A 15,394-nucleotide genomic window follows, 5' to 3' on the forward strand; every position below is an offset into this window, starting at 1 on the left:
CTTTCAGGATCAACTTTAAAATTCTGGTTCTTACTTTCAGAGCTATTCATGGTCAGACCTTCCATCAGTGATCTGATCCAGACTTACACCCCAGCTCGGGCTCTGAGGTCTGTGGATCATAATCTACTGATGGTTCCTCGCACACGGTTCAGGACCAGAGGAGAGAAATCCTTCCAGACTGTTGCTCCTAAGCTTTGGAACGATCTTCTTCTCCCTCTGTGTTTGATGATCTACTGACTCCTTCAAGAAACATCTTAAGACGTTTTTATTTGTTCAGGCTTTTCCTTGATTTTCTGGAACTCCTGTTGTGTTATCAGTTTTATCTTGACCTTTAAAGTATATACTTTATTGAATATTGTTTTGATTGTTTAAGTGCTTTGTGACCCTGGTCTGGAAAAGCGCTATATAAATAAAAATTACTCACTTACTTACGTACTTACTCTCCATTGCTGAAGATGATAATATAATGCACTGATGCCCAGGTCTGGCCCAGGGTATGGCTCAGTAAAGGCACATCCAGAACAGGTTATAAAAGGAGAGAACAACGAGAATTCCTAACTGGTGGCTTTCTACAGGCCTCTCTCACAGTGGAGAAACAGAGGTCCGACTACGAGCCTCTACAAACACAATTAAAAAAGATTAGATCACAGCCCTGAGCAGATAAACTCTTGTGTAGAATAAGTTGTTGGAAGTCTTAATGTTGTAACCTCCTGTTGCCAGCACACCTCAGTGGAGATCCACCTCTCATGTGTTCCCCGTCTCTGTCCTGCAGCTTTGCCCAAACGTCTCTCCTTAAAACAGTAACAGCCGCTAATCATTTCCACATGGCTGGACACGAAGCCAAGAGACCGGGCCAAGCCGAGACAAATGAACGCACACCACAAAAGGAGCACACACAACACAATCCCAGTGAAAGCTCTTACACATGTCTATTGCATGTTACAGGCATAACTTGTTCCCATGAATGTGACCTTCATGTCAGACTGACGACTTGGTAATTGTATTACCGAGCAGCTTTAAAAAAAAAAGTCCCACAATCTTTTTTTATCATAATCTAATAAACATCTGACACGTCTCGCCTGGGGACTGTGGAAGATACAACCACAACAACACGACAAGCTCAAGGAAACATGTGGCACCTTTAATTTTGTGCTACAAGAACGACGCTATCAATTAATGAGAAACATTTTGCCAGAATGTAATGGAGGTCGTGAGGAAAACAACATACACTTTGCTGTAAAAACATTGGTAAAGTGCGTTTTTGGGAAGGTCTCTATTAAATACAACTTGATCGGTTATAACAAATAAGAAGGCTCATTTCTCTGTGGTAAAGTCAACTTCTTAGCGAAAAGATCATTTTCTTGTAGTACAAATTCCACCATATATACCCACGGAAAGGAGGCTTCGTAAAAATCTACATTTATACCTCAAGTAATAAAGTTAAAAGAAATCTGTTTGATTGAAATCATCATGAGATGATAATTGGAAAAGAAACAAATAACTATATTTTGGAGGTGATAAAGATTACCCTCTGAATCCACAAATATTTGGAATCACTCGTATAGAAAGGTACTGCAGATTTTTCTTCTTTGCACCCATGTGTGTTGTTTAAGCAAATCCCAGAACTACCATTAATCAGATGATCACTGCATGGATTCTTTCATACAAGTTGTGTTTTTTGGGAAAGGTTTGATGGGACTGTTAAAAATAAAATAGTAATCTTTGCTGCCAAAGAGACTTTAACACTGTTTTCTGAAAGACTCTGATTGGTTTCGATTAAACACAAGAATTTTTGTTTCAGGCTTCAACCGATGACCCAAACAGACGACTCCAAACACCAGAACCATTTTAATGTTCCAGCTTTTAACTCAATGCCAAATCAGTTTGAAATTGTGGTTGTAAACACACACTGGTCTTACCTTCCATGTTTGGCCTCGGTGGACTCTGACCAGGAGCTCGAAGCAGTGATGTCAGAGTCCAATATGGTGCCGTCCTCCATCCCCAGGGCATAGCGACAATGAGCTGGGAGAGGAGCAGACAGGACAAAGAAAGAGATTGAGTCATAGCAATAAAAAAAAAAGGAAAAGCAGGAAGCCGGATGTAGACTTGAGCAACATTATTATTTGTACAAAACACAGGGGGAAACTTAATATTTCCAAAAGCAGCCGTCATTGGTCACGGAGTACAGCGTTATTATGTCAACTGTGGGAAAACTTCCGGACCTCGAGTTCCACAAGCAGCCGCAGACGCAGCAGGGAGAAGAAAATACCAGTTCGTTTGTTACACACAACGTTTATTGAGAGCTTCATGAGACCTTTCAACATTCAGCTACGCTGGACTCAAGCTTGTAATGGTTTGGTTTTGTAACCACAGCGGCTGGGAATTCGCACATATTGTGTCACTAAGTTTTATATGTGTTTTGGCCAAAGATAAAGCTGTCCAAAGAAGTCAGACGTGATGAAATTATTTTTCTACGAAAATGGTGCACAACGCCCTTTTAAACATCTTAAACATTAAAGCTATTACATGGAGCACCTCCCTGTGGACTTAATAATAAAACGTGTGATCATATCTAAAATGCGGACAATATCCTGCAGTTTTTAGACCTAAATCCTCTGACACACATTTGAATTTTCTAATAAACCTCTTTATCAGTTGACGAACAGCCACCACAGCGTGTAATATTCAATAAATTAAAATTAAAATTGAGAATCCCTGAAAGTACAAAGTCTACCTAATTAAATGGTGAGAAGGAAAAAAATGGTCTCAATTTAAAACTTTTCCACTTCTTCAAACAGTGATTTCATTTAAAACACATACGTCACTATTATAACTTTTCGTCTGGACTCCAACATTATACAACAATAATAATGACTTGTTTTATTATACCAGAAAACAGTATGCAACATAATAGTATGCAACATGCATAGGAAGCGATTGTTGAAGAAAATAAATAAAAGGTGGATCTTTGGGAAATTAAATAATTGTGACTATTAAAAGGCAAATGAGGTTTGCAAACCTAGCTCAACTTTCAATGATTGTGAAAACCTGCCTAACAGCCTACTGCCATCACTATGTGGAGAAATAAATCATCAAGTAGGTCGCCCAGTACAAGTGCAAATAACTAACACCAGACCCAAATAGTAAAAGTTATTTACGACAATTAGCCATTAGCAATTAGCATTTCTGTCACTCATTGATTAATAAGAATCAAGAACTTTTTCTGATATTAAAGGAACCAAAAATGTAAACTCATCAGCCCCCTAGACATTTAAAAGCCACAACAAAACACATTTTAACTAGAATGCCAAAACATGCCCCTTTCCCTCCTACAAATCACCCACTATACCAGCACCGAAGCATCACCAGACCATCACATTATCTCCACCAATAAACTTGTCTGAGTTTCACAAGAACGTTCCCTTTTATTTTGCCATTTTGAGAGTACAATTGAACCTACAACTGTGATGCTCCAGATACTCGACTAACTTAAAGGAAGGCGAGTTTTATAGCTTCTCTAACCAGCAAACTTTTTTCAGCTGTACCAAGATAATTGTACAAGGGTTTTCTGATCATTCTTCAGCCTTCTAATGCAATTCGCAAACAATGTTCCATGAGAACACTGAAGTGATGGTTGCTGGAACTGGGCCTCTATACTCTTGTGTAAATGTCCCATTAAAAACCAGACATTTGCAGCTACAATAGTCATTTACCACATTAACTATGTATATTGTATTTATGATTAATTTAATGTTACTTCATGGGAAAAAAAGGACTTTTCCTTCAAAAAAAAGGAAATTTCTAAGTGACCACAAACTTTTGAACAGTATTGGAAATATACTACACAATACAACTCAAAATTGAAAGGATATGCGAATTCAAAACTATTACATTTCCATGTTTTATATATTGCCATATTAATATTTATTCACATGGTCCCAGCTCTACTGGGGAACCTGGCCAAGCCGAGAGGGCAACTTCACTTTCAATGGGTCCATTTTCACAGTGGACCTCCTTCTGTCATTAACGAAGCAGCAAGGTATTTCTTATATTCATAATTTAAACATTATGATCACTTCATCAAATACACTTTGATGATCTACAGTAGATGGACTGGTCAGACACTCACCTGAAACATGAAATGACTCTTTTTGGGTTAGCAAGCTTCACACGACTGACTGGTGTTTTTCAAAAATCTAATTTTGACCAGAGCCCACACTTTGTTCTCAGCCTGAGAGACGATGATGATCCACATCCCCTCGACTATAAATAAGTGTGGATATTAAAGAAGAATGAGCAACAAAGCTAGAGTACGTTTTGGAATTTACATCAAAAGAGGAGCTCATTGGTATTCTCCTCCTCTCGGCAGTGTTTCCAGAGGGCTGGTGACTCATGGAAGAGTATTTATTTCTTCTTTTGTCTGTCGCACCGAACCCTAAGAACCCCCGGGCGCCCCACTTCAGTTCGGTCACCAAAGCTTGAGGGCTGAAACAAAATGAATGGACCGAGAGAACGACAGACAGACTCGGTATCAGAGGCAGCTCTACTTCTGTGACTGACTTATCAACCTTGGGAGATAACACGGTTCCAGACCAGCCTGTTATCTGCACTGAAGTCGCTCAGAGAGCAGAGGCGAGGGCGGTGAGGGGGGCTGATAAAGTGGTGAGGGGGGCTGATAAAGTAGAAAGAGGTCCTGGCACTGATAAGAGTGTGACAGGCACTAAAGAGGGGGAGTTGGAAGGTGGTAGGGGGGGCAACATTGAGTCAGGGAACTGGAATGTGGTACTGAATGACAAACCCCCAAAAACACCACGGGTTGCAAAACATGCGCGCACACGCACCTTATCCACACCCCGCAGACAGGTGCTCAATCCATTGCATCATCATCATCATCATGCTGCCCATCAGACTTTACATCTCATGAATAGTCTTCTGTTTACAATATATAGACACTAAATACTGCAGAAACTAAAACTTTAAATGTCACAACGTGGTGTAAAAGATCTCAAAGTCAGACCATGGCAACAGGATTTATTTAGTCTAATGCTGTGTCTCAAATCGCATACTTCTCTTAGTATACTAGAAGATAGTATGCATCAGGATAGTGTACATACTAACTAGTACACAAATTCTCAACAGATAGTATGTCTCAAATCAAACTCTGCTGCTACGCACTAACAGGAAATGACGTGACAGCTTCTTCTTCTACTTCTATATAATGATGCTTGCAACCAGCTGTTTGAACACTATCGCCACCTGCTGGCAGCACTTTTTGCAAGTTTGGAAATAAAGAAAAAATATGAGAATCGAAATATTCGCCAGATATTTAAGCTGGTATCAGCACCGAAGACGTGTCATCCTCCTACTGCTGCTGAAAATGCACCTGTAAGTATATATATATATATATATATATATACAGTATATATATATATGCATATATATATATGACGTAACTTCCGTTTACAACGTCACTAAGATGGAGCGGTTTAGGGTAGATAGTGTCCATCGAACCATACTCAGTTTTGTGGGCGTTTTAGTGATAATTTAGTGTGTATGGAGCACTAAATTTCGCATACTAAGAATTGAGACGCACTTACGCACTAAAAATACTAACTTTGAGTATGCAAGTATGCGATTTGAGACACAGCATAAATGATGCTGCAAACTGTTTTTACATTTCCATCAAAACGATTATAAAAACCTGTTGTTATTGATATTCTTAATATTGCCATTATTACACTCTAAACATGCATAATAATCATTTGATTTTACTTTGTTTAAATTGCATGGGTCGAACCCAATTCCCCTTGGGGAGGAATCACACCAGCCAAGTCACTCTACGTGGCCTACTGGACGGTTGGCTCAAATTTAAAGGAGATAAATGTTCGAGTTGATATTGTGACTAATACAGATATCATGGTTTAAGCTGAGCCAAGTAACACATTATCAATGTCAGCAATAATACAGAGTCTTCCAAAAACTGAAGTAAAATGATTCAGAGCTGTTTCTGAAGGACACCGAAAATTGAAAATACCAAATAACAAATAGTCTGGTAGAATAATTTGGCTCCCATGTGTGATTGAGTTTGACACTCCTGGGTTAAACTGTAATTATAAGATTCTGCTATCCAAAAATACATATGCAGTGGTTGAGTGTTTCACCTTGACCCAGAGACAACACAAGGGTCAACTTACACAGAAAGATCATAATGCCATCTTCGCAGCTGGTTTTTGTTTTGATACAAATACATATTTATGTAAATTAGTCTCTAAAAGCTGCCAAACACGAAATAACTGGGAAAATCTCCAGCTACAATACGACAAAAATTGACAGACCAAAATGACATCTTCATGCACACAAGAAGCTGCAGAAATGTCATTTGGTAGCTTCAAATTGTTTCCCTGCAACATGAAGGCATTTAGGAAATAAAACAGAATACAAAAATCACGGGTTTTATTCTAAGACGATAAACAAATCAATATTTTGTAGGGTTTATGGCAGGGGAGCCCAACCGTTTTTGCACTATGGAGTTGTGTAGACATTATTTTCATAAACCAGTCTCGTTCATATATTTAATTTCCACCAATTCCCTTTGCAGGGTCGCTGGGTGCTAGACCCTATCCCAGCTACCTTGGACGAGAGGCAGGGGACACCCTGGTTGCTAGCATGTTGCAGGGCACACAGAGAGATATAACCACAACCATTCTCTCTCTGTTTTTGGACTGTGGGAGAAAACTGAAGTGTCCGGAGTAAATCCATGTTAACAATGTCGTACCATAAACTCACCATGTGCCCCACAACAACAATTTGCTAAATGTTTATTTTTCTTGGTGTGGCCTGGTAACGAATGATTCACAGGCCGATACCGGGGCCTGGCCCAGAGGTTGGGAAACGACTTCACAGTCATTTGTATGTACAGTATATCTTCTAGTTTAAGCTTTGAGGAGTCACAGTGAACAGAAAATAGCTCCTTTAACAAAAAGTGTCAACAACTACAAAATACAGATGCAGGGCCATACATTCTTCTGCACACAAAACACTGATCCCAGCTTTATCAGAACAATCACTCCGTCAAAGTCTGCAGCAGCTCGGAAAACAATCAGAATTTTGATCAGAATGTTGCTTCTCTGTCAACTATATCCTGAAAACTGAAATTTCCTTTGACATAACAAATAAAGTGAGGCCCTTTTATCATAATTTTCCATGACAACAATAACCTTTTATTTATAGTAAATAATAATAACGCATAATAATAAATTTCAACTCAAGCCACACTTGACTGTAAAGGACTTGATGAAATCGTAAATACTTAATGTTCAACCTTAAACTCATGGATCCGGTTAATCACAGATCCACAGACATGGAACAAAGCAACAAGACAAAAACAATTGACGAGTTCATTCATTTTAGTGGAAGTTGCTGTTGCAGCTACAGGTCGATCTTGCCACCCCCCCACCCCCATCTCAACTTTATGATGGACACTTTCATGAGCTGCCTGTGCATTAGCAGGCTTGACAGGCCAGAAGGAGACTGACCCAGTTTCAGATTACTCCGGACTGGCTGGCAGCCGGAGAGAGGACACAGGATAGCCTGGTGATGGTGCCGGAGAATGAGTCTAAGTGATATGACACAAAATGGTGTCAACGATTCCTTCACCTGAGGACAGATGAGAGAAGGTAACACAACACAAGTAAAGAACAAAGTTCCTTCTCTCTTCTTTATACCCATGTAAGAGTTAAAATAATTAAAAAATGACCAACATTGTGCTCGTTTGTGTTTTTAATTTTTTCTTTTTTTTTAAATTTCCCACCCCTAAGAGTTGTTACACTGGAAAGTTTGAAGTCACGTGGAACATTCTTGCGTCGGGTGCTTTACAATTAACCTTTAATTACTTACTTACTTACTTCCATTCCATCAGACACACAAACCTTTTGACACCTTCTTCTATCTTCCATCAACATTAAACCAGACCTTCTTGCCGAACTATACAATTTTCGTCATTTTCTTTAATGATTTGAACCTGACGCTGGAGGGCAACAGTGAAGTAGCTTCCCACTCCTAACATCAATCTGTTTCTTGTATATAAAAAATAAAACGTTCATTAGAAAAGTTAATCATTCTTGAGTAGCAAAAATGATTAACTTTTCTTTATGAACCTTTTTTTCTTATTTTCAGTGCTGACAAATGAAATAAAATGTCCATAAACTTGTTGATATGATGGAAGTGTATATTACAAGGCCAAGGAACAAGTAAGTAAGTAATTTGTATTTATATAGCGCTTTTCCAGACCAGGGTCACAAAGCGCTTAAATAATCAAAACAATATTCAATAAAATAAAGTATATACTTTAAAGGTCAAGATAACACTGATAACACAACAAGAGATGTCTTTACATGGGGGAAAATAAATTACATTAACTAATGTGTTGATTTGAGTGTTTCTTAAATTCATCTTGGACCTCTTTTGTACCCATCATTTTGTGTCCATTTGTAGCCGCATCCACTGAAAACACTCTAATCATCTCTACCCTAACCACACCCACGCTGCTAGAATAATTCCTGTTTAATAACTTTATAAAGTAATCAATTCAAAACATCATCATGATGAGGGACTTACTGCATGTTTGAGAGGAAGACTTTAACATTTGAAACATGGAGTGAGTCAGGAGAGTTGAATTTTCACACTAGTTGCGCTCGTAATTATAAGTGCATAAATAGATGATAGCGTAAATGTCGATGTCGTGACCTACAACATTCTAAGAGCTTATTCAAAGACTTTTTCTTTCAGGAAAAATTACCCAAAATGTCAAAATTTACCTGGAAAAAAGGAAAAATACAGGATGATGGAAGAAAATTGAATGAAAGGTGGGACAGTAAATGAGCTTTAATGTTTTGTTATGAGTTTAAATAAGGTACGTGTTGTGACACAAAACACACCGCTCTTAATAATAGACTGATGTCCTGTTCAAGGTGAGCTAGATGTAGACGGTTTAGTAAATAGATATTAAGGTGGGGGACAAAACACACACATGCCTGTGGAACTAATCAATAATCTCTGAAGGTTATATTTGACAGACCAAACTGGAGTATCCAGGAGACGGGCATGAAAGCATGAGAAAAACATCCAAACAGAAATGCCCCAAACCCAGAGTTACTTGAAGTTGTATTTAAAGCCTTTGATCGTTTAGCTGTGAGGCAAAATGAACTTGTTGTCACACGAGTTATATTTTTTAACTTTGTGTTCTCCTACCAGGTTTAAATTGCCATTCGTGGTCCTCAGAAGACGACGCCAGCACTGCCAACACGGTGGCCACGGTGAGCTGCAGCGTTGATGGCGCCATAGTGAAAGCAACAGCGGCACGGCCGGTTACATGTCCACAGACACAGCGATGACCAGCAGCATACCTGACGGAGCGGGGAAGAACATGTCAGCAGAAGCAAAAAAACTCTAGTAAAGTCACACTCATTCCTCGGTTGGGTGAGTGTCCCGTTCCTTAATCTACAAGAACGATCACACTTGGATCACAATGGTTAGAGACTAAACTACTTTTTAAATTAGAGGTAGTTGCATCAATTGCCTTCACAATTGAATAATTGCATTTAGTACTTTGGCAACAGGATCGCAGTCCTTCCTCCAAATTACAAAGCATCAAGTTATATTGAACATTGGCAGTTGAAGGATTCAAAATAAACTATTACATAATGTTGGCACTTATTCTATATATTATTTTAAAATAACGTCATTATGTCTAGGTACTAAAACACTCATGGCATGTCCCTGCGAGTTAAGGTGTTGGGTGGCATAAACAAAACAAAAAACAAAACAATAAGTTAACTAGGATTTTGTATCAAACACGTTGACTTTCCTCTTTAATGGAGAAAGTTTGAAAAAGTCTTCCGGAAATTATCTTTTAGTGTGAGGCTAACAATTTAGCCCCGACTGTTTTCGTAAACGGACTATGATTGCACATTTCACTCCTCAACTGTGATCACATCACGACAAACAAATAGAGGATCATCAGTATTTTACGTTTTTCCCCAACGGAGAATGCTTTTCCACAAACATTATGTCAGTAAGATTAGAGTTTTTTGGTTGTCAACAACATTTCAATTTAACCATCTTAAGATTTCACACAAAAAATATAAATATAAGATACTAAGAAATCCATTTCCTGGTAGGTCGATAGCCTTAATGTCATTTTGTTTTGGTCAGAAAGAATCATCACTGAAACACAAGCTAAAACCTGTTCATATCAAGCAAATATGCGTTTTTTCCCGTTTCCATTTTGTCTAAATTCCATAAGTGTAGCTCAACGATTACATCACACTGTGGATAGTTTGTTGTCTTGAGTCATATCCAGTGGTGAGTTAAGTTAATGACATTTAATATCGAGCGGAGGGGTGAAGTGGAAAAGACAGCTGGAAGAAAAAGAAAAGGCCGGTTCATCTTCCCCGTGGAAGTGTGTTTGGACTTCAGCCGCGACCAGACGGGGACGGACCAGCAGCTGACGCACAGCTGTAGTGACAGCAGAGGGAGGTCATGAGGGGGGAATGTGGAGTGTATCGAAGGAGACTTAGTCGAGGAGGGGGTATCGGCTGGGTGAATAAGATCGGAACAAGAGGGGCGATGACACGGGTACGTTTGTGTGTGTGTGTGTGTGTGTATGTGTGTGTGTGTGTGTGTGTGTGTGTGTGTGTGTGTGTGTGGACGGCGAGGGGGGGTGTACAGCGGGTGACTTATGGCCTTGAAGAGCGTATGCATGGGTGCGAGGGGCGCGAATGCGGGCATACGGGGAGATCTTAAGCATAGCGAGCCACAGCAGCTGCCCGGGTCAAACAGACACAGAGGGGAGATTTTTTTTTTTACCCCCTAAACCAAAACACAAATGTCGTTCAAACAGAAAGTGCAAATGATGGATGAGTAACTGATGAAATATGAGGCTTTATGGTTAGAGTGAAGCTCTTGCAACTTCAAGACAAGAGGATCTCCACCGATCAGGTCTTTGAACATTTCTGGAGGAATCTCCATAACAACCGAACCCTCGGCAAAACAAAAACACCAGCCTCCCGAGCGCCACAAAGTCCCTCTTTAAGCACAAGACGACTTGGAATCTCTTTCTCCCGACACATCGTAAAAAAAAAAAAAAAAAACTGAGATGAAAAGCAGCCAGACAAATGTTTTGGCGAGCGGCAACAAAAGTGGCAGCAGCTACCCGAGAACATTGTTGTTGGAAAAGTCAAGTGGTGTTGAACAGCTGTGGTTGGAGGTGGTAGAGACAGGCCCAGTGTGTTGTGGGGAGGCAGCATAATCTATGCTCTCACATTTTGTTTCGGCTAATCCAGAAGCAGGACTAATGAATACTTGTGAGCAGCTGCTGTTCCTGAACCTGCAGGGAAGCCGGGGAACTGGAGAATAGCTGTAGGAACTCGGACCGAGCAGCCATTGCATCATTAGAGAACGTCTGCCAGAACGCCGAAATTAGATTACTTCACTTAACGGTGTGACTCAGTTGGGCCTATTTTCCAGTTGGCCTGCCCTGGATGTTGCTACAAAAGGGTTGGGACGTATTTTAAGCCACCTCCGATATTACGGCAGGGCGGTATGACAAAATCTCCTTATTACAAGTTGTTGTTTTTTTCAAAACACATCGGTTACACTGAGTTTTTTTTTTTTTGATGCAAGAAAATTCTTATAGAAAAATGTAATTTACTTCTTCTTTCTATTCATCTAATAAGAAAATAATTACAGCAGTTGATAGGCTTTAAATTCCCCATTTTACCGTCATAAGGACATGAAGATAGTTTGTTTAATCAGTGCAGTAAACCATCATTATCATCTACAGGAACAGAATGAATCAGTCAATAATAAATCACAGAATAAAGTGCAAACACGGGTCTGTAGACGTCAGTGATCAACGGGTTCAAGTGGATTGTTTAAATCTCTCTCGCTTGTTCTGCTCGGCTGCCCTGGGCGCCGCTCTTAAGTCTCGTGACTACATGATGGCTTGGAAAATGAAATGAACGATGTAATAATGGCATCGCCAAAAACTTGCATTTCGGACCTTATTTGGAGACAACATAAGTATATTCCTGCTTGAGGGCAGTCAGTGGATCAAACAAACATGCTGGTAGACTTTTTTTAAGTCAGGGAAAAAAGGTCCAAATCCAAAACTACTATTATCACAGGCTTAATAGTCAATATGCTTGAGCCAACACTGCAAACAGTATTCAGATTAATTTAGTCATATATCTGTATGTGTAGAGAATGTGTTCTTCATCATAAAAAAACATCTGACACCCAAATTTAGTAAGATTGAGTTTCATATTGTAATATATTTAGATATCATTGGAATGAAACAATAAGGGACATTGTTCTAGGTTTAAATCTAGATTTACTCCAAACTACATTCCTACTCAAAGCTTTGGTCAGAAAACTGCCTTTGTATTCCTAAAATACAGCTACAGAAGCTTTGAGAGAAAGAAAGTTCTGCAAATCGGATTGATTGGTAATTACAGCTCTATACTTGAGTAAGAATTAATGTTTAGATTTAAGTGTCTCTTAAAAAGATCTTGGACCTCTATTGTATCATCAATATGTGTATTTTTGTACAAAACTCTCTCAATGGAAATATTTACATTAGAAAAGTGCTTATACCATCAGTAGATTCTGATCCACAGACCTCAGAACCCGAGCTGGGGTGTAAGTCGGGATCAGATCACGTAGTAGAAGTAGGAGCTTGACCATGAAAAGCGCTATATAAATACAAATTACTTACTTACTTATACCCCGCCTGCTTTAAACTTTAAAAAGGATTTAAAACACATTTACCATAACCATACAGACTCTGCTGTGATCGGTTAAGCATTGAGGTTTGTGATCGCACGTCATCAATCCTAGAAGTCTCAACCTCCAAGGGACCCATTGTATAAACGAAGTGGGCCTTGTTATTACGTCCATTATTATGTCATAATGGGTCCCATAACCTCTTGTTCGCCGAGATTTCAGACCGGAGAACACTTTATAAAGTAATAATTTCAAAACATCGTCATGATGAGGAAGTTACTGCATCTAAGAAAGGAATGTAAGTCAGGACAGGGTTAGAAACATTAGTTGCTCTTTAACAAGGAAGGTCATACATTTTAGATGCATTGGACAGTGAAAGTGTCTCTGTATACAATTTTTAGCTTGAATATGAGATAGAGGCTAGAAGTTGGTGTTCTGTGGTTTGCCATTGAAAACAAAAATGTGCATTGATTTACAGAATAATAGGAACTTCTTGTTGGTATGACAACAGCCAAAAAACTGTCCTTCTGAAAATCCAGACAATAGGAAACCCAGCATAGGGTAGCTTTTAAATTCAGTGAAACTGGAGATACAATGAATTTGTAAAGTAAAGGGACAAAAGAGATGGAACAGGTTTGCATGCAATGGTTTTTCCTAAAGCAAAAGTGTTAAACTGTCCTCAATTGAAGCTCCCTTTACTGAAGTGTATATCTTGTTTAATACCTACAAGAATCATGACAGGAGGAAAAAAGATAGACGCTCATTTAAACATGACAAATGTCCCCCCAAAGAACTTGGTTTGTAGTGGAGCGTTTGTTTTTAATATGAGTCAGTTTGTTGGAACATTTCAAGGTCGTACACACCACTCCACACAAAGGGAGGAAGAAGGAAGTCAGATTTATCTTCAAAGCATCGATTTCTCAAAGGATGAGTCAATACTGACACGGAAAACAAGGTCGTCCGAGTGCCTTCCCTTCAGTAGCAAAGCCTATGACAAATCTCTGGAAGATTTCACTTTAATAGTATGCTGGTGAATCAGTGTTAATAGAAAACGGCTACGAGTTGAAACAAACAATGATATACCTGCAGTAGATGATAGTTACATAATATCTGGAAACCTGCTGCATCTCTCGTTACATCTAAAAATCGCAGGGAGTGCATATAATTATTGAGGTATTCACTTTTTATAGTCCAATGTGCTGCAGAGGAATCTAGGAGTTGACTTGTTTAATAAAAAGTCCATTACATTCATGGAAAGAGAAGGCAGGATGGACAGAGAGAGGAAGTTAATAGTTATAAAACACTAAGAAAGACGGAGAAACAAAGAGAAACATGTCGACTTTAATAAGGCCGCTGAGATGAACTTCGGTAGAAAAGCCGTTGAGATGTTTTAAGAAGATTCACTCAATTTGCAGCTTGCTTTTCATTGTAGATGTGGGTCGGGGGGGGAAACTTCTCATTCAGGGCAAGTGTGGAAAATATCTCTGGCACTGAATAAGTAACCACTCGATCATTTAAACGACTTGTTACGTGGTCATGATGAGGATAAAAAAAAGTTGAGAACTCCAAGTGAAAAACTTACAGATTGTCTGAGAAGCAATTACAAAAAATCTAGAATATAAAAATTGTTTATCTTTATTGGCAATAACTCATCCTCCTTTGGCTCAAACTACTTGCTGCTATCTTAACATCACCTCCTCCCTTCTCTGGAGGTACATGAACCTTGTCTGGTTCACTTCCTCTGCTTCTTATCTTTATACTCTTCTTCCCTCTGTCTCCATCAGTCTCACCACACATCCTCCATCTTACTTTCCTTCCACCCCTTCCTTCTTTCCTGCCTGTGACCCATAAAGCCAACATGGTCCGTCGCTGGATACTATTTAAATGAGGTCTCAATCACTCACTGAAGATTATCTCGAGATAAGTTCTGGTATGCAGAATATAAATCAAGACTCAACAATTCACAGTCAAACATTGGGGTCATCAAATGAATGACTGGTCTTTCTTTGAGATAAGTGAAGATGCCTTTCATCCCGAGAGATGAAATGAGTGTTTTCCTGCCATCTGAGGCTGGAGGTGACATAGTCCAGTTACAGGGCTTGAGGATTTATAGCAGATTGCAATCGCAATGCCACACTTTGTGAGTACACAATGGCATTATTGGGTTTAATTTGAGATTTGAAGTAAAGTTGGTACCTCTAATCCCCTTACACCAGTGATCTGATCCAGCCTTAGACCCCAGCTCGGGCTCTGAGGTCTGTGGATCAGAATCTACTGATGGATGCTGAACACGGTTCAGGACCAGAGGAGAGAAATCCTTCCAGACTGTTGCTCCTAAGCTTTGGAACGATCTTTCTCTCTCTTTGTGTTTGATGATCTACTGACTCCTTCAAGAAACATCTTAAGACTTTTTTATTTAATCAGGCTTTTCCTTGATTTTCTGGAACTCTTGTTGTGTTATCAGTGTTATCTTGACCTTTAAAGTATATACTTTATTGAATATTGTTTTGATTGTTTAAGCGCTTTGTGACCCTGGTCTGGAAAAGCGCTATATAAATAAAAATTACTTACTTACTAACTTACATTTCATTTACTTCTTGTTTGGCTATGT

At 39.2% G+C, this 15,394-nt stretch overlaps 1 protein-coding gene across 4 annotated transcripts in view; it reads right to left on the minus strand.

Moving 5' to 3' along the window:
• Positions 1 to 15,394, minus strand: part of ddr1 (discoidin domain receptor tyrosine kinase 1) — a 54,345-nt gene that overhangs the window by 23,120 nt on the left and 15,831 nt on the right. For all 4 annotated transcript variants that reach the window (XM_087806592.1, XM_087806595.1, XM_087806593.1 and 1 more), the window contains 2 exons: positions 9,250 to 9,404; positions 1,920 to 2,022 (listed from right to left, as the gene is read on the minus strand). In XM_087806592.1, coding sequence (XP_087662718.1) covers positions 1,920 to 2,022; positions 9,250 to 9,340 — 194 coding nt within the window. In that variant the 5' untranslated portion in view covers positions 9,341 to 9,404. The remainder of the gene's footprint in view (positions 1 to 1,919; positions 2,023 to 9,249; positions 9,405 to 15,394) is intronic.

This window comes from Callionymus lyra, chromosome 13 (assembly GCF_982586985.1).
Source record: "Callionymus lyra chromosome 13, fCalLyr1.hap1.1, whole genome shotgun sequence".
Classification (NCBI taxonomy): Eukaryota; Metazoa; Chordata; class Actinopteri; order Syngnathiformes; family Callionymidae; genus Callionymus; species Callionymus lyra.